At 36.6% G+C, this 19,555-nt stretch overlaps 1 protein-coding gene across 3 annotated transcripts in view; it reads right to left on the reverse strand.

The window, feature by feature from the left end:
- FAM178B (family with sequence similarity 178 member B) overlaps positions 1–19,555 on the reverse strand; it is a 170,837-nt gene that overhangs the window by 113,660 nt on the left and 37,622 nt on the right. For all 3 annotated transcript variants that reach the window (XM_051976416.1, XM_051976417.1, XM_051976418.1), the window contains 6 exons: positions 13,494–13,563; positions 12,228–12,928; positions 11,393–11,466; positions 10,705–10,818; positions 9,889–10,041; positions 777–882 (listed from right to left, as the gene is read on the reverse strand). In XM_051976416.1, the coding sequence (XP_051832376.1) occupies positions 777–882; positions 9,889–10,041; positions 10,705–10,818; positions 11,393–11,466; positions 12,228–12,928; positions 13,494–13,563 (1,218 nt within the window). The remainder of the gene's footprint in view (positions 1–776; positions 883–9,888; positions 10,042–10,704; positions 10,819–11,392; positions 11,467–12,227; positions 12,929–13,493; positions 13,564–19,555) is intronic.

Consider the following 19,555-nt stretch of genomic DNA (forward strand, 5'->3'; position numbering starts at 1 on the left):
TTAAGTGACTTGCCCAGAGTCGCACAGCTAGGAAGTGTTAAGTGTCTGAGATCAAATTTGAACTCAGTTCTTCCTGACTTCAGAGCTGGTGCTCTATCCACTGGGCCACCTAGCTGCCCATAAATGGCTATTTTTAACAGTAATAGTAGTAATAAGAATGAGATTAATTTGGCTCCACTTAACTGAATATCAGTATGTACAGTCCAGTGGTCATGATGCACCTTATAAAAATACAAGTTCATATACTTTATCATTCATGAGTATGTTTATAACACATGAACAGTTTAGAGTGTTATGAGCAGCCTTATAGCAGTTTACAGAAATGTGGAATAGACTGGCTAAGGAGGCAGTTCCAATTACATAGAAACTGTGTAATTCATATACAAACTAAGGAACATATGTAAATTCATAGGAACTATAAGTATCAGTAATGGAGAAAAACACTTTTAAAATAATGAAAACAATTGTTAGGCAACATTAAAAATTGTTAAATATTTACATTTAGAGAAAACAAAGGCTCCCAAAGGATTAGGCATGGTCCCTGGGAGGTTACACTTTGTCCAGGATAATCTCTCCATTCTTACTCTTTAAGGAAAACAAAAAGAAACCAAAGGCATTTTAGGACACTAACTAAGAGCCTGTTGCAATTCACTGGGCTTAACTGAAGAGCAACAAAGGTTAAGAATGAATTGAGACAAGTTTCTTGCCTAATGCACAGTTGGAGTACTCTTGCCACCTAGTGGCCAGTGTATGATCCTACTCTACCTCATTCTTACCTGAAATAGCCACTGGAGAACTGGGACAGGGCAGCTGGGAGTTTGGAAATAGAGATAACCAAGGAGCCCTCTTTGTAGGAAGGATACCTGCTGTGCAAATGTGAAGCTGCAGAGGCAGAAAACAAGGAATTAGACTCAGTGCCTGGATGACAATTCTTTTGATACTACCATCCAAACTTCCTGCATTCAAAATATCTCAAAACCTTCCTCTATCAAGAGGGTCAGTCAGCAAGAAAGAAAAAGCTAATGGTTATGAAATAATAATGCTGATGGCTGGGTGAACAATTTTTTTCTTGGAGCCTTTTCTCTTCAATAGTGCACATCTAAGCAAATATTCCTTCAGTGTGAGCCTCTATTCTCTCAGTAACACTGGAAACATTTTCCCCCATCACTAGGTTTTGTGAGGATTACTAATTTCAAAGCTCTGTTAATTTACTGAGAAAGAGAAGTCAGAAATCCTTTATAAGAAGATAGTTTTAAAGAGTCACAGTGCTCAAAGAATTCATTGCTTTGTGGCCAGATTACTGATGAGCCTCTCCAAACTTTATTTGACTAGTTCTTGCGCCTTCACTGCTTGTCATGGACCCTTTGCTGGAAGATTTTCCAGTTTTGTAGGACCTAAGTTTGTACTCTGTAGAGATGACCAAAGTACCCATCTCCACGCCACACCAAGATAGCAAAGTAGGGCTTTAATAGAAGTTTCTAAGTTACATAAGTTTTGTTTTTTATCTAACCTTGTGATTTCATTGGTGTAGGAATCTCTAGGTAAGGAAGCTCACTCTATCAATGCAGAAATTCAATTGTTTCCTGACTTATTGTCTTAAGAGAGCAGTCTAGAGCATTGAGAGATTAAGTGATTTTTCTCAGTGTCGTGAAGCTAGTATGTATCAAACTAGAGACCTCAAATTCAAGTCTTCTTGACTCTGAGACCTGACTCCACTACATGAGTCCCCATCTCTTATGAGGATTATTAATAATTAATAGTAGCAGAATGCTTTGAGAGCTTCTAATATAGGGGAAACACAGGAGAACAGAGTCCTTTATTATAAAAAAGGACTTGCTTTTTATTTAGACATTTTACTATATTTTACACACAATATTGAGTGATGAACATTATTCTCTCCATTTTGCAGATGAGAAAAATTGAGGTATTTTGGGAAGTTTGAAAAAAAAAAGAGTGAAGTAAAAATCTAGAAGTCACATAATTCTCAATCCTAGGCTTCATGCCATAGACACTTTTAATGGACAGAATTAGCAAATGAGAGGATGTGGTGAACGTAAACGCATATCTGGATCTAGTTTCACACAGTTTTTATGTAGCGTTTATATTTGTCCAAAGCAAGGAGATACCTAACAAGATGAGAAAACTGTCACAATGTTAGAGATAGGGGGAATTTTGAGCAAGAAATAACAAAACAGGATTTAATATGGAATGCTCTCAAAGTAGTTGGCTCAAAGCCAATTCAGAATGATATTCTGAGTCTCCTTATAAAAAGCTATAAGCATAAGCCTCTTCTTCCATCTGACCCGTTTCTCCCTTTCAATACATGCTCTCAAAAATAAAATGATTACTACAGGAAGAAAACCTCTTTGATTACATGTTTAGTAATTTCTACAAATAGGCGGGTTAGCCAGAAGGAAGTTAGGAAAACTAAGGAATTAACAATTATGAATTCTAGTCCTGCAGAGTTGCTGACTTGAAAGGATTCCAGATGCCTCCAAACAAAGAGGTAGACGAATCTTTATCAGTAATATAAAATTTCAAAGTATAAATTGTATGAGGCAGCATGATCTAGTAGCTAATATGTTAGATCTGAAATCAGCAAGATTTGGCTTCAAATTCTGGTTTTGGCACTTACCATGTGACCACAGGCGACTCATTTAACCTTTCCAAACCTCAATATACTCATCTATAAAATATGTATATGTGTATGTAAATACATACATAATCTTTTTACTTCCCCCAAACTGCACAATAGCAGATGCTTTAAATATATATGTGTATATCCATATATATTTAAATACATATTATGTGTGTATTTTTGGTTTAACTTAATACAGGGTATCCCAAAAATCTTAAAACCATTAAAGCTTATAAATACAGAAAGACTCAGACTGAAATCCATCTAGCATTTATAATGAAGGTCAGAGTGAGTGAGTGAATTGTCTATCAATTTGCAGTTGTGAAATGTCAAAAGCTGGAGTTCAACCCAAGTCTTTCACATTCCAAGTTTAACATTTTATTCACTATGCCAGACTCTTCTCTTTTGGTAGTAATACATATTATAACCCATTTTGCATAAAACACCAGGTTATAACATAGATTTACCCAAGTTCTTATCTGTTCCAATTCCCTTCTTCTAACAGATGAGGAAAAAGAGGCTCAGAAAAATTAGACTTGTCCAAAGACTTGTCCAAGATCACATAGGGAGCAAGCAAATAATAATATATTTCCATCTTTGATAACTGAAGATTATATAGGTTTTAAGTTTCATATTTTATACATGTATATATCCGTTATATAACAGTAATACCATATATTTTGCCTTGAGATAATTTAATATGAATTTTGCAAAGGCTAAATTATGCTTCTAGCTTCTTATTATGGCCAAAAAGAATCCAAGGAAAGTTTCAAATAGCCTTTAAAATCATGACCCTAATGAAAAAGAGCTTCACAAAAATTCCCTTTATCTCTTTTTTTTTTTAATCAAGGTATTTTAAGTGGCTGGGAACAGAATGCTCCAAAGTGAGCATTCTTTCAGCCAAGCTGCTGTCTCTCTAAATATGTTCAAACAATTTTACAAAAACTATTCTCTTAAATCATTTGAAAATTCCAAAGGGGGAAAAAAAAGCCTTTCTTCTGTTACAATGAAGATTACTCCTTAAAAACTCACCAATATTTCTGCTCACAACTTAACCATGAAGATACCTTGCACAAATATGTATATAGGCAAACACTGTGAGGCAAAGAGACATAGTTAAGGGTACTCACAGATGTATAGATATGATTATACAAAAGGCAGCCACATCTGCAGGACTATGCAAATTGGCAATGACCCTGCTAGAGGGCATATGGTCAGGAAAGGAAATAAAACACAGTGATTCTGAGACTATTTAGTTCAGCTCAAAGAGCTCAGCACTATGGCATTCTGGCTAAAGGGCACCCTGCCAGCTTCTCAATGGGGGAATTGACTGGATGAACCCCTGTTGGCTCAGATCAACACATTTCCAACTGATGCTGTAAGAAAGAAAGCCCATTTCCAGTCACATTTCTCTCCTGCTGCAACAGCCTTAGAGGGCAATTTTTGCAACAAGGGTTAGCTCTCTCCCCTCAGGTTCAGAGCTGCTGAACTGAACTACAATCTTTGAGGCCAGAAACAATAGAGGGTAAGAAGATGGTATTTCTGTTGCCCTGATTGACAGGAAATGGTTTTCAAGGAATTCTTTGTTTAGAGCTGAAGGAGACAGAAAGGATTTCCATTGCAGGTGAAAGTCAAGCCAAGTCCACTTAATTGGTCTCCACTTTGGATTTCATTCACCTCAATTGAACTATGAACTATTTAACTTTATTCTGGAGAAAACAAAGGGACTGAGATATAGACAAAGTTAAGGGCAGAAGACTAGAATCCAAGAATCCCATTTGACTATGACACCAGAAAGAAAAAACCTGACAAAGTTATGGATAGCCCAACCTTGAAGGAACAGGTAGAGTGCCTAGGACACATAGAGAAAGCCACAATAAAAGTAGCAAAATGCATATCATGTCCAAGAATATAAAGTGACTCTAAAATTTGCAAAACATATATTGGATTGAAATAATGTGATCACTTCTTTGTGAGAACCCTCTTTGCCCCCAAATCCCACCCCAGAAAAAAAGCTTAAATAAGACCCAGAAGCTGCTCCAAGGATGTCTGGAGAAGGAATAGGAACAGAAAGGATAGTGTCTCCCAATAAGAGCAGATAACAGAGGCAATCTCCAGTCCTTCCTGAAGTTTTCCAAGTGCTTAAAACAGCTGTCAAACTCTGGTCACTCTTTTCAAGAGAGGCTTTTATCTCAGGCACTCAGAAATGAGGACAAACTGTTTGTGGCAGTGCAAGCTAGCACTGGGGGTTGGGGGTGGGGGTGGAAATGGAGAAAGGAATTAACCACAGGCTAAAAAATGCTAGAGAACTGATATGAGTCCAGTCATAAACTCTAAAGATCATGGGATTCAGCTGATTGGCAGCTGAAAACCATCCATATGTATGTTCCCCACATCAAAATGGGAGTTCTTGAGAGGAGAGACTCTTTTTTTACTTATAGTCCTAGTTCTTAGTACAAGCTTTGCATAGAGCCAAGTGCTTAATAAATGTTTCTATTCACTCATTCATTCACTTTAGTAAAGGTGATAACAGATTCTTGCTATCTATTTTTGACATGGCTTGAGAAAAATTGATTCTCCTCTCTATCTCCTTTGTAAGCAGGCAGTTGTCCCAAAGAGTAACAACTCCAGCGTGCTTTGGGAAGCTCAAATAATAAGGTCTGGATAAGCACTGAGTGCAGTTGTTGATACAGCACCTGTTTCTGTTCATCTGTAAAGTTTGTCAGGTGCAAATTTAAATAAAAAACAAAGAAAAGAAGTAAATGTAGACCAAAGTTTTTCTATCAGGTAGTGGGCTCCCCTTCAGTGGAGGTCTTCAAGATGGGTGTTCATTTGTGGAAAATACTTTCATGTATAACTTGGTAGGTCCTTCCAGTTCTGAGATTCTATAATCATGTAATATCCGCTTTTCTCTCTCTCCCTCCTTCTTCCTCTCTCTCTCTCTGTCTCTGTCTCTCTCTGTGTCTGTCTCTCTTATGACAAACTTACCACAAAGAATCAGACCCTAATGATCCTGAAAAACATTCTTTTGACTAATGCCTTCATTATTCTGTAAAATAAGCCTGCTCATCCTCCAGGCCTTCCTTCTCTTTGGGGCTGTTTGATTATTTTTAAAGGTAACTGCAGTGAGAAAGCTCAGTGCTGTCCATGCTCTATAATTGAATTTATTTCAAACCTGTTTCTAGGAAGCCATGGAAAGGATAAGTTTATTGTTATGCAGAAACTGGGGTTGCTGTGGTCTCAAAGGGATATGGTTCTCAATCACCGTTTAACATTAATGATGTTTTATACAAGGGGACTATCTACTTTCTCATGCCTGCTGAAATATTCATGAAGGAATACCCCAGGTGGCCACAGGTGCTGACACGACAGGCTCCCAACCCTGCATATATGCAAGCACTGAGCAATTCAGATAGAGTGGCTTAAGCACGCAAATATTTGATAGAACAAATATACTTACTCATACTCCCCCACAAAGATATTTATTCAGAGAGGTACTGCTACTGTCATGCACACAGTGTGTGTGAATGGGAAGTTCTATAAATAATGTAGCAAGCAATCTCCGCTCTTATTACCCAGCCCCCAAAGCAGGTTCTCTTGCTCCAGTTGAGTAAAATAAATGCACAATGAATTTGGGCCTGAACCTTCTATTCTACTAGACAGAATGAAACTCTGCCAAGTAGAACAGAGATTTGTATAGCAAGCCCTTAAATCTTATTGAATCATTTCCTCTCTCTTCCCTCTTTCCTCTCTCATTTCTCTTCTCATCCTTCCTCCACTGTCTCTTCATTCTCTCTTCTTCTTCATCCCTTCCTCCTCTTTCCGGTTTCTTTCTGTTACACTTGTCAATCACATATACCATCCAAAGGCCAACTTTACCCAAACTTAACCAACCACCAGAATTCTTTCATTCCAAGTTTATTTTATTCCAGATCTAGTCCCTTCCCATGATGGCCCAAGGGTAAAAAAAGATTTAGATATCTAGAAGTCTTTATTAAGGTTACAGTTAGGAAATGCTGATGAGATAGCAGAGCTCATGAGTTCTATTCTTTTTTCTGGCTTGACGTAAAAGTAGAACTTTTCATCTTTATTCTATTTTCTCCCAAATATAAGCCTCAAACCAACTCTTCATAGTGTTCAGACTTGGATTCTTTAATCATCCTCATGAATAGGTGTCGTGGTCAAATCCTGCCTCCAACAACTACTAGATATATAATTATGGGCAAATCATTTAACTTTTGTGAACCTCGGCCTCCTCTTAAAATCATGATACCTATAATGCCTGCCTCATATATGCATAACTTCTGCCTAAAGTAGCTTCTATTTTAAGAAGTGCTTGTTGTTTTCCCCTTACAGTTTCCTGAGCTTTTTAGGAGCCAGAAACAAAAAGGCAAACAAAAAGACAAGGAAATTTGGTTTGGGGATGGCCTCTGGGCATTTAAAGTAACTGGAATTGTCTAAAGTCTCGCTATAAATGGAATATTTAAGTGCTTTGCAAGAGACAGAAAACAACAGAAGCCAGGGAGAGAAAGCACAAACAGTGGACAGTTGTGTGTTGAGCTGAGGACAAGGACTCCTGGGGGAGACAAGGAGTTTCCTGAGGGTTTTAGGACAACTGTTGGAGGAGACACTGTGAGGACCTGATAGTGGGCCCTCTGGTGACCATCTCATGAAGGTATCTTGCAATAGATTGATTGGGGTGGCCTGTAACACTCAAGGTCAGTCCTAAGGGGCAGCCAAAACGGTGAGAAGATGTCTCCTTCCACTGGAACTTTGACATAGGGATGATGCACTAAAGTGCTTCTCTCTAAATGTCTTTGAAAGGCAGGTGTAGAAGATTGGGTGGGAAGAGTTGGACAATTTAAGTCTTAATACAAGCAAGTGGCTATGGATTATCCTGTTGCAAGCTCTAACCCTGTTACCTTTTATTTTTTTATTTCACTTCTGGAAATTCAATTTAATCTATGTGTAATATATTGAACTACTTGCCATCTAGGGGAGGGGGAGGGAAAAAGGGGGGGAAATTGGAACATAAGGTTTTGCAAAAGTTAATGTTGAAGAATTATCCATGCATAGATTTCAAAACATAAAAAGCTTTAATTTAAAAAAGAAGACTTTAAAAAATCTATAGGTTGAGTAATCCTGTGGTCATGATAATATGGGAAAGAGATTAAGATCTTTAAAGAAAAGGGATAGAACTAAATTGATAAATTATGAATTATTGTTGAACATTAATCATACCCTTAAATTAGAGAGTGAAAAAGACACTAGCAAGGAAAAGTTAGGGCCTAAAGAAATGGCAGTCCTGATTTTACCCAGTGAGAAGTTGGTACAGAACTGAAAATATTAGGGATGGTCACCCATGTCCAGCTGCTCCAACTGTTAGTTCAGAACTTAGGATGCCACCTGGTGGCTTGTTCTACTAAAGCATCCCATGTAGTTATTCCAGCCATTCTCTCCTAGTACCAACGTAAAGGAGTTGTGTCTGTACAGGGAGGAGACCTGCTTTATATGTAGGAATTCCTACCCCCACCCCCTTTTTTTTTGGCAAAGTACTTCTTTTAATAGGATACATAAATGTCAATCAATGAATAAACTGTAAGATAAACAAAAGAAAACAAATCAAGTGCCAAATTTATATTTTTATTCTCATTGTTTTTTCCCCTCTAGAATGTATTTCCCATCTTTTCTATTTAAGCAAATCACACTCATGTCAAGTGCCATTTCCTCCATAAAATCTTCCTGGAAAACTCTAGCCCACATGGACCTCTCTTCTTCCTAATATCCTATAGCACTCGTCTGTCTAACACCTTAATTAGGTTTATAGAGTTATTCTTTAAATGTTCACATATGCATCAAGAGGTGCTTCTTTCTATAGAAGCACCTGTTTTACAGGCACAAGAGAGGAAAAGGAAAGTAGGTAAAAAGAAGGGTACATACATGTAGGTGTCTCTTAGGGAAGGAGACAGAAAAGAACTACTCAGAATTCAGTCTCTGCCTGAGTCACCAGATGGTATTTCAAACCCTAAATCATTGGCCAGAGTTCCTTTCAGTCCTTACATGCAAAAATGCCTGTATTCCTTAGTTTCTAGTTTGCCTTTAATGTCATATACAGTACAAGTTCTTTCTCAATAATTTATCAAATAGCTCATTCATTCTTTTATTCCTATAGTATTCATAGCTTCTCCACAATTTCTTATGAATCAAAAACGTATTACTCACACACAGAGATCAATTAAATTCTTTACTAAATGCATTTGAAGTTAGCAAAGTATAACTTTAAGTGGGGCTCTGATGCCATAGCTGTCCATAGTACTCTTTCCACCCTGTTCTATATTTCCTGGCTCTGCTAAATGAAAGGAAGTTAAGCCCACATAGTTTGGTTGAAAAATACTCATGAACTCAAAAGTCACAAAATAGGAAATGGAATCATATCATCACCAGAAAAGTGGTGAGTAAGGTGGCTTCTGACAGTGATGACCCTCACTTTGGGGCCAATTGCTAAGGGAAATGTGCAGCCTGATGAGTGGCGAGATGCTTCCCAGAAGGTCTGACCTCAAAAGGAATGCTCTTCCAGAGGCTGCCAACAACACCCAAAAGCTCGTTGTCCATGCTTTCTCTGGTGCATCCAACATGTTTCTGTCTGGGTCTTCTGCTTTGTTTTCCAAAAAGCAAGTCACTGTCTTCATTTTAAGATGTCTAGGTGAAACTCTATTATTAAAAAGCTTTAGGCAACTCTAGTTAGATCAATCCCATGAGGCTACACAGGCCAAAACATTGTCCAACCCTTTTTTTTGTCTCCAGAATGGAAGCAGCGCAGGAGAATGCAATAGCAACAAAAGCCTAAATACATCCAAGTAGGTAATACATATGTAAGTCATGACTTCTCTGTAGGATTGTAAACAGCTGGAGGGAGAAGTATTATGCCCAACACTTCTTTTCAATCACTGGCAATGCTTAGCACAATGCTATGTACATAGAAGATTATTCAGTAAATAAATGTTTTAATGGAAAGAGCTCAAAATGAAGTCACAGGGGAAAAAAAGGAAGGGAAAGAAAGCATTTATTTGACCTTTGAAATCCTTCTTATGTTTGCTTTTGGATGTAGTTGATTCCCTAATCCTGCATATTCTCAAAAGTCAAATAATGACCCCCACTAGTTACTGTATAAAGTGGCTCTGAAATGCAACCCTATTCCCACCTCAGTTCTCAAATGAGGATTTATTTCCAACTCCATCCCTTACACTTACCTGAAGAAGAGTTCTTCCAGACTGTTCTGAGGTACCAGATTGGTACAGTCCAGGGTACAGGACAGGAAGTGGTTCTGTGATAAAAACACAACCTCACCTGGATGAAGATTTGGGATCATATATAGCTTCACACAGAATTTCTCCACTAGCAGCCTGGGAAACCAGTGAAACAGAAAAACAAGAAAGAAACTATCATTAAAAACAAATAAATTGAGGCAGCGAGGTGGTACAGTGAATAGAATACCAGCCCTGGAGTCAGGAGGATCTGAATTCAAATCTCGCCTCAGATAGTTGACATTTACTAGCTGTGTGATCCTGAGCAAGTCACTTAACCCTGTTTGTCTGGAAAACCAAAACAAAAGAAAACAAAAGAAACAAAATGCATTCACAAGATGGTTTTCATCAATTGTTACAACATGAGTAATGAATTGAACCAGTTACACCCAGCGAAAGAACTCTGGGAGATGACTATGAACCACTACATGGAGTTCCCAATCCCTCTAGTTTTGTCCTCCTGCATTTTTTATTTCCTTCCCAGGCTAATAGTACACTATTTCAGAGTCTGATTCTTTTTGTACAGCAAAATAACTGTTAGGGCATGTAGACATATATTGTATTTAATTTATACTTTAATATATTTAACATGTATTGGTCATTCTGCCATCTGGGGGAGAGGGGGAAAGGAGGGGAAAAATTGGAACATAAGGTTTGGCAATTGTCAATGCTGAAAAATTACCCACGCATATAACTTGTAAATAAAAAGCTATAATAATTTTTTTAAAAGAAAAAAATTGTTATAGCATGCACCTCTCCCACCTATGCTCATGTGTAAGCATTCCAAAATCATCTCCAGCGTTCTCCAGAGAATCAAGGCTATGGTCATCTCCAGAAAGCGGCTTTTCCCATTCTTCTCTTCCCAGGGTTTGATTCCTACAGAGTAGACAAAAACCATGTAATAATTATTAGAGATTGCTCCTAGGCACCAGGAGCACCAAGTAGGCAGAAGCCATAGTAGAACCCACAAATATTCCTATTTGTTGTAGATACGACTAATCTTTTAGAAGTTATCTCAAAATTAACCCCTAAAGTAACTTTCTGGGAGAGTAAGGCTCACTGGAATTTACCAAAGCACAATCACTTAAGATTAAACATCATAGCCTCCAAGATTTATTCACTCATTCTATAAACACTCATTTTGTATATGTCTATATCATTTTGGGAACATCTAACTCCATGAATTAGCACCGATGAGTGTCAGGCATATATCCACTAAATATGTGAGAATTGTATTTCATCGATGATATTTTTAAAAAATATTCTAAGTGTGACCATCAAAGCAAAAGTCCTATCCAGGAGCTTCTTGATAGTTCCCATTACATATACAAAGAGCTTTATAAACCACAATATGTATATGTACATATGTGTATACCCAGATATACATATGTATATACCCAGGTATATATATGTATATATGGCTTTTTAAAAAATTCTTTTTATTACTTACTTCTTCTCCTGTAGCAAGTAATCTAAACTATTGACATATTCATCTGGAGTTCTGGGGTCAAGCTGAAGAAAAAACTAACAAGAAAGAAAAAAGAGAGAGAGAAAAAAGTAATGTAAGATGTCATTCCAAGTGACTGGCTCTCAAATTAAAAGGGACATTTTCCAGAGTTAGTGGATCCTGAAGAGAAAGATGAAAATTCTAACAAGCAGCTTTCCTAAAAGAAACAACTGATTCTAAGACTATTAGCTTTTGCGTGTGTGTTTGTGGGGAAGGTTGTTTTTTATTTTTCATTAAGACTAATTTAGTTGACATAAATTTTCAGATTAGTTGCATAATCAATTAATTAATCAGGGTTAGTCTGGATTCTTGGGACCTAATTTGGTGCCAGAGTATATTCTTCATATTCTATGTCCTATAATAAGGTTTCCTGCTATGAATATCTTTTCTTGCTTCATTTCCCTGTTTCCCTAAAATTATTCTTCCAATTCACAGACTCCAATTTTAAAGTCTAAAATTCAGAAACAGGGACCTCTTAAAACCAGACTTTCAAAGAATCAAAGCACAAAGAATCTCTTTGGAGGTCTATAAAATCCATTCAGGGCACCATATACCTGGTGTATGGCTATTAAAAGACATCAAGCTGAAAATGAATTTTTATTTCTACAAGAGGGCCTTGAATCACAGCCAAATCCGGGAATTATAGGATAAAGCCAAGAAAGGAATTTTACTAAACATATAAATGTGCAATGCTATGCCATGAGATCTAGGGAAATATTAAAACTGACCCATGCAGATAACCCTGGGGGCTGGAAAGAGAACTCCCCGCTAAGCTTACCGAGTTATGGGCCTCCTGTGCTGGTGTTGCCATCTGCTGACCAGGACCTGTCATGTTTTGGAACAGCTCCTCCAATGTCACCAAAGCTTCCTCAGGGTCTGAGTCCAGCTGCAGAGCCTCCTCACTCAGATCATCTGATGATTCTGAAAGGTGGCTGCTGGAACAGGTTTGGAATGGGTTTTCCTGAGAGTATGATAAAGCCTCGGAATTCTCAGGCTCTTCCATTTTTATCTTTGGAGAAAGACTCAATTCTGTGAATTCTACCTCCTTATCAAGTTCTCTGTCCTGCCCCAAAGTTGCCTCTGGATCTTCCATAGCAAGGGCTATATCATCCTCAGTGTTATTTTCTAAGGTTTGGGGGAGGTTTGGGGGAGATGAAGGGGTCTTTTGGTATAGGAATTCAATTGGTGAAGGGCTCCAGTATTTAGGAAATAAATCACCAAACCTCTCATCAGTCAAGTAAAAGTTATTGGTATTCCTTGAGATGCTGAGCCAGCTGGGTTGTGAGACCTGCTGGGAATGTTCATCTAAGGTAGTAGGGGTGTCCATCTTCAATTTCTTGTGATGATCCTGGCTCCCATCAGAAAGTGGATTGTCCTGACCCCAAGAACTTTGGAAAGGGCACTGTGTCAGTGAGCCACCATAGAATTCATGCTCATCAGGCAATTGACTAAATGGAATTCTGAGATTTGACTGGGAAGCTTTAAGAGAAGAGATAATAATAAAAGTTTATATGGAAGCCATGGCACAGTGAACACTTATGATTATATATAAAACCATTTTTGCTATTCTATAACAAATAAAAATTCAACATTTCAATTCAACAAATATTTTTTAAGCTTCTAGCTTTTGGCAACGAAGAAATTAAAAGGAAAGAAATCATCTAAAGCAATTAATATGTGAAACAAAAAAAATCTATTCTAATTACTAGGTAATTAGTGAGTTACTAAGTAATTAGTAATTAAATTAGTAATTTACTATTTTATTTTACTTTTTAGTATTTACTATTTAGTAAATTAGCCAAAAGTACTAAGTAATTAGTAAGTTACTAAGTAATTATCCCTCAGTGAATCTATTAACACTTTACAGTGATGAGAACTGAATACCTCAACTTCAGCTCTTAGGTGTCTTTAAATCCACAATAAGCATTGTTGCCTTATTTCCAAATTCATTCTAAAACACTATTTATTCCCTAATGCCTATAACCTATCAAGGATTGAATCTAATCCCATGGAGCAAATAAAACAAATAAAGAAATGACATTACCTTCATGGTGAGGAGTAGCCATCCTGATCTTCCTACATCTAAGTGTTCTTGAACCCCTACTGGTTTTATCCTGAAAGAAATTTACTTTTAAGTGAAATTTAGGAAAGTAGAATACCTTAATGAACCCATTATTTTTCTGTGGAGAGGAATCTGTTTCCTTTGTCCCCAGTCAAGGAATTTTTTCTCTAGTGTTTCAATTCAAGTTAATTAAATATCCAACCACTACAAAGACTGGGTTCAAGTTAATAGAGAAAATCAATTTTGGTGTCTCCAGGGGGAAAAAAAAAAAAACAGAGATAAAGGCCCCCTTGTCATTCAATGAGACAATGATAAGACGAGGATTAAATACAGAAATCTTAATTCTCAGCTCCAATATAAACACACACTCTTTACTACCTCACAATGTTTCTTAGAGAGAAAGGTGACAGATAAATGCTTATTTCCTTCACTGACCCTTGCACAGTCATCATCTTGAAATTTTTTCTGGATAGTTGGAGGAACAGAGAAACACAGAATGGCTGCCAACCTTCATCCTCTTCAACTCCCATAGTTGCTGATATTCCCTTAGACTTGATTTAAATAAACAATTCTGAGACAGGCTTCTGGTAGGAAGAGAGTGGGATTTGATACCAGCATCTCTTTTCTCCCATTTCTGAAGAATGAGTTAGCCCTTTGTTTGATGGCCACTTCTTTGGATATGACTGAGTTTTTGATGAGTAGAACCCAATCATTTTACTACTTGGGACTATTGATAGCCTGCAATTCCTTTCTTGAGGTGGGTTGGGTGGCTTCCAAAGTCCCTGATGACCTCTCTGATGGATCAGTCATCTTGTTCAAGGATATGGACATGGGGTATGTCTTCAATGAGGAACCTGAGCTACCTCCTTGCTCCGGGGAAGAAGTCAACTCTAACTCCCTAGTTGAGGTGAGAGACTGATATCCAAGAAGACATCCAAGAATTTATTTAGTTTAAGAACCAAACAAACCACCTTCTATTCAAAAGCCAGTGCCTTTATTTTATGGGTTCTCTCATTAAAGAATGGAGAACATCATCTTTGTCACCTACAAGAATGGAGAACACAGCATTTACCCAATCCTTTTCAACTGAGGGATTCATTCACTTTCATACTGAAGGGGTTATGACTGAAATTGTGTCCCCTTTTGATCTGAGAGATCAGGGTTTCCCAGGCTCCAACTAGTCTAGAGAAGGCCCATTCTCCTAGGATGAGACAAGCAACATTATTCAAGGGCAAATCAACTCCCATTAATCTTTTAGAAAATCACCTCCTTATTCAGGAAATTCTAAATTCTCATTCAACTGAGAAATCCTGGTCTGATCAGCTCAGGCTGCTCCAGCCCCCTGCCAAGAGCTGCTTATAAAATAGGTTTTCTTTTATTCATTTATTTGCAGAAAGTCCAAAGTAGGACCCTGCCCACTGAGAAGACATTCTCTTCTCAATGCCAGCCTCCATTTCCCGAATAGGACTTTACCACTAAAGAAGTAAGTTTTTCCAGCAAAGCTGACTTCTTATCCAACCATAAACTTCCATTTTTGCCACCTAAAACTCTTGGGGTTCATGAATTCTTTCACAAAGAATCTGTATCAACCAAAAGGAGATTTCCACAATTTTCTGCACTGCTACTAACCTCATCAATACTGTACTAGAAAAGTAAGATGTACTACATTCACCATAGATGATACAAATCACTATAAAAAGGAAAAAAGTATGTCTTACCTAAATAAATTAGATTTATAACAAACTTGTGAATAGCATACTAAAACCCTGATTCCTCACCACAGAAATTCAAAGATGGTAGGTACCTCAGAAATCATCTGATTGCACCTATAACTAACCAATAATTCACTCTGCAACATCTGGAACCTCAAATGAAAGGGGAATTGTTGTAAAAAGTAAACAAGCAAGCAAACTTTCACCTACTGTTTATAGTCTTACCCTTTGGGTTCAAGCAAAATTAGTGTGTACTATTGAAGAGAGACTCTACTTAGAGATCGAGGTAAAGTAAGAAGTCTGAGCATTATTCACTTCTTTGCCTCAGTTGCTACCTAGTCTTAATCACTGAAGGGATGTACCATCAGCCAAACTGAAACCTATTGAAAACCTTAGCTTAAAAAGGCCAAAGTTTCCCATTTAATCCAAGGTCATCTCTGTCTCCATTGTATCTGACCACTGGACCCAGACGGCCTGAAGGGGAAAGTGAGGCAGATGACTCTGCCCAGCCCTCCTTCACTTAAATCCAATTCACTTGTATGTCATACCATCATACCATCACCTCCCTGACATCATGGTCCTCTTTGAGAATGAAGGAAAAACATCAATTCATTTCAAGTAGAAAGATTCCTCCTAAAGATACCCAAATAAATCATTCAAACACAGTGAGAATCACTTTCCAGGGTACTTAATTAATGCTTTTCAGTATTTTGGGGTGAGCTAATATTCCTGCAAATCAGAAGAACAGGTTGTAGTAACTTAGTACAAAAGAAATTAATCCATTTACCTTGAGGCTCAGGCAAGAGTACTATCCATTTAGCCTTTTGGGACTCAAGTTTTTTATTATAGGGTTAACCCTGCAGGGAAACCTGGTAATATGCTTATGTTTAGAAATGCTTCAATGTAATGAGAACTGTGGGAAAAATTTATATACAAGGTTGATTAGAACAATGGTGTGATTTGGATATCAGGATGGTAACAGCTGAGCAGCTGCCTTTCTTTGATACAGATTGTTAAGATTTTAGTTCCACACATTGAAAGAAAATAGCTGCTGCTCTCAGTAAGAGACCTTTGGGGTTGGAGTCACTTAGCATCAATAAGCCAAACTAGACCTTATTATGAATCTAATCCCCTTTCCACATGACCTTCAAATATTTGAACACAGTGATCACATTTTGATCTTCTTCCTAAAGTCTTCTCTTCTTTAGGCTAAACATCTCTAGTTTCTTCAACCAGTCTTCTTGTGACATGATTTTAAGGCTCACTGCTCTCTTGTTTGCCTTTCTGGGGATGCTCTCCAGCTTATCAGTGTCTTTGCTTAAAATGTGGAAACTATAACTGAACAAAAAAACTGAACATTTGGACTGATCAGGGCCTAGTACTATGGAACCATCACTTTCTTTGGTCTGGACATTATGCCTCTCAATGCAGCCTAAGACTATTTTGTATGCTCCATCATACTGTTGATTCATATTGAACTTGCAAAGCACTAAAACTCCCATATCTTTTCCAAATTAACTGTTGGCTATGTCTTCCTCAAGTTGAACATATGAAAATTATTTTTTGAACTCAAGTGTAGGATTTTAAATTTCATTTTAGATTCAGAATAATGTTTTAGACTGCTGATGAAACTTTCTGAGGTCCTGATTCTGTCATCCATTCTACTGTGCCTGAATCCAAATTACTGATAAAAATGTGAGATTGGCAGAGAGTCAAAAAAAGATCACTAAAGCATTACAGTACATCTTCCAAAGTGAATATATATTAGACCTTTACCTGGATCACACACTTTGGGGGTGCTGGAAGTTTGAGAGTCCCCAGCTGACGCTTAAAAACCACAGAAGGTTGTACCTCAAACCAGACATTTCTTCCCCCACCCACACACATAATAGAAGTGGAGTGCAACATTAAGTCCAAAACCAAGAAGAAGGCTAGAGATTGAACAAACTAACCAAAAAAAAAAAAAAAAAGAAGAAGAAGAAGAAGAAGAAGAAGAAGAAGAAGAATTCAATAAACAAAAAGCTATTATAGTGAAAGGGAAGCTCCAGATTCAAACACAAAAGAAGAAAATGACTCAAAAACAGTTGTAAGCAAAGCCTCAAATTAAAATGGAATTGGCACACAAGCTCGACAAGAATTCACTGAAGAATTAAAGCAAGCATTAAAGAAGAAACTGAAAAACTGTTTAAAAAACTAACTGAAAATCATAGAGGAAAGAATGAGAAAAAAGCTAGAGGGAAAAAGAATAGAAAAGGAAATATAAAAATTTACTGAAGCAAATAACTTCTTGAAAATTAGAATTGACCAAAAAAAAGTTAATGACTCCACAAGACATCAAAAAATAATAAAATGAAGCCCAAAGATAAAAAAAAGAATAAGATGTAAAACAGCTCATCAGAAAAACAAATGACCTGGAAAATTGATCAAAGGAAATAATTTAAGAATCATTGAACATTCTGAAAACCATGAAAAAAAAAGGAATTCAAACACCACATTTCAAGAAACCATAAATTACCTCAGAACCAGGAAGCAAAATAGAAATTAAAATAATCTATCAGTCACACTGTGGAAAAAAACCCAAAATGAATACTCTCAGGAATGTTGCAGTTAAGATCCAGAGCAGCCAAATCAAAGAAGAAAAAAAAAAATACTACAGGTAGTGAAGAAAAAAAAAAAAACCAACAATTTAAGTACCAAGGAGCTACAATCAGGAGCATACATTATTCATCAGCTACCACTATAAAAAAGTGGAAAGCTTGGAATATGACATTCCTGAAGACAAAAGATCTAGGCTTACAACCAAGAATAACCTACCCAGAAAACTGAGTATAATCCTACAAGGAGGAATAGGTATTTTTAACTAAATAGAAAATTTCCAAGATTCCTGATGGTAAGACCAGAGATGAATAAAAAATCTGACACATATAGAAGTCAAGAGAAGGCATAAAAAGATAAACATTAATGAAAAATCAAAGGGAAATAAATAATGTTCAATTATTTACATGTTTATATGGGGAGATGATACATGTAGCTCCCTAAAACTTTATAGTACTAAAAGTAAAAGAGGAAATCTATTATAGACTCTATAAGAAGGCTTAAGTATGATTCTGTTATGTTTAAATAATCTCAAAAGAATAATGGAATAGGTTGGGAAGAAGAATGAAATGGGAGATGGTGAGAGGGAGAAAAAGAATGGGAGAAATTATCTCATCTAAATGGAGTAGATAAAGACAAGTTCATACAAGAAGGAGGGCATGGGGAAGTGGTCAGATAACACTTAAATCTTACTGTCATCTGAACTGGTTAAAAAGGGAAAGAATATATGGGAATAAGAGGAAGGGTAGTTTAAGGTAAGCATTAATCAGAAGTAAAACAGACTCTTAAAGAGGAAGTAGGGGAAAAAGAGAAGAATAAGTATGAGAATTAGAGTGGAAGAAAATACAGTTCACAATCTTAATTATGAATGTGAATTCATCCATAATTCATCCATAAAATAGAATAGAAAAGCAGAATGGATTAGAAACCACAATCCAACAATATATCAGATTTTCTTATTCTATCTTATTAAAAAATTTTTATTTTGAATATTCTTTTTAAAAAATTTGAGTTTCAAATTCTTTTCTTCCCTTCCTATTCATTTAGAAGGCAAGCGATATATTAATAATACACATGAAATCATGCAGAGAAATGTTTCTATGTTAGTCATGTTGAAAAAAAAATAAAGTGAAAAAATTATACTTCAATTTACACTGAGTTCATCAGTTTTCTCTCTAGAGGTAGATAACATTTTTCATCATGATGTCTTTTCATCAAGACAATGGAATTGTCTTGGATCATTGCATTGTTCAGACTAGCTAAGTCATTCACAGTTGATCATTATTTCAATATTGCTGTTACTGTGTACCATGATCTCCTAACAACAATGTATTTTTTACAAGGAATGCTCAGAAACAAAAAAACTCACACAGAGTTAAAACAAGGAGCTGGAGCAGAATCTATTATGCTTCAGCTGAAATAAATAGGGAGAGGAAACAATTATGATCTCAGAAAAATCAAAAGCAAAAATAGACCCAATTAAAAAAGATAGGTAGGAAAATTACATTTTGCTAAAAGATATCATAGAAAATGAATTAATGTCAATGCAAATTATAAGTGCACCTAATGGCACAGCATCTAAGTTCTTAAAAGAAAAGTTAAGAGGAATTGTGAGAATTAGCAAAACTATAATAGTGAGGGACATCAGCTCTCACACTTAGATAAATAAAATTTTAAAAATAAGCAATAAAAAAGTTAAAAGAGATTAATAGAATTCTAGAAAAGTTAGATATAATA

This window comes from Antechinus flavipes, chromosome 2 (assembly GCF_016432865.1).
Source record: "Antechinus flavipes isolate AdamAnt ecotype Samford, QLD, Australia chromosome 2, AdamAnt_v2, whole genome shotgun sequence".
NCBI classification, from domain to species: Eukaryota; Metazoa; Chordata; class Mammalia; order Dasyuromorphia; family Dasyuridae; genus Antechinus; species Antechinus flavipes.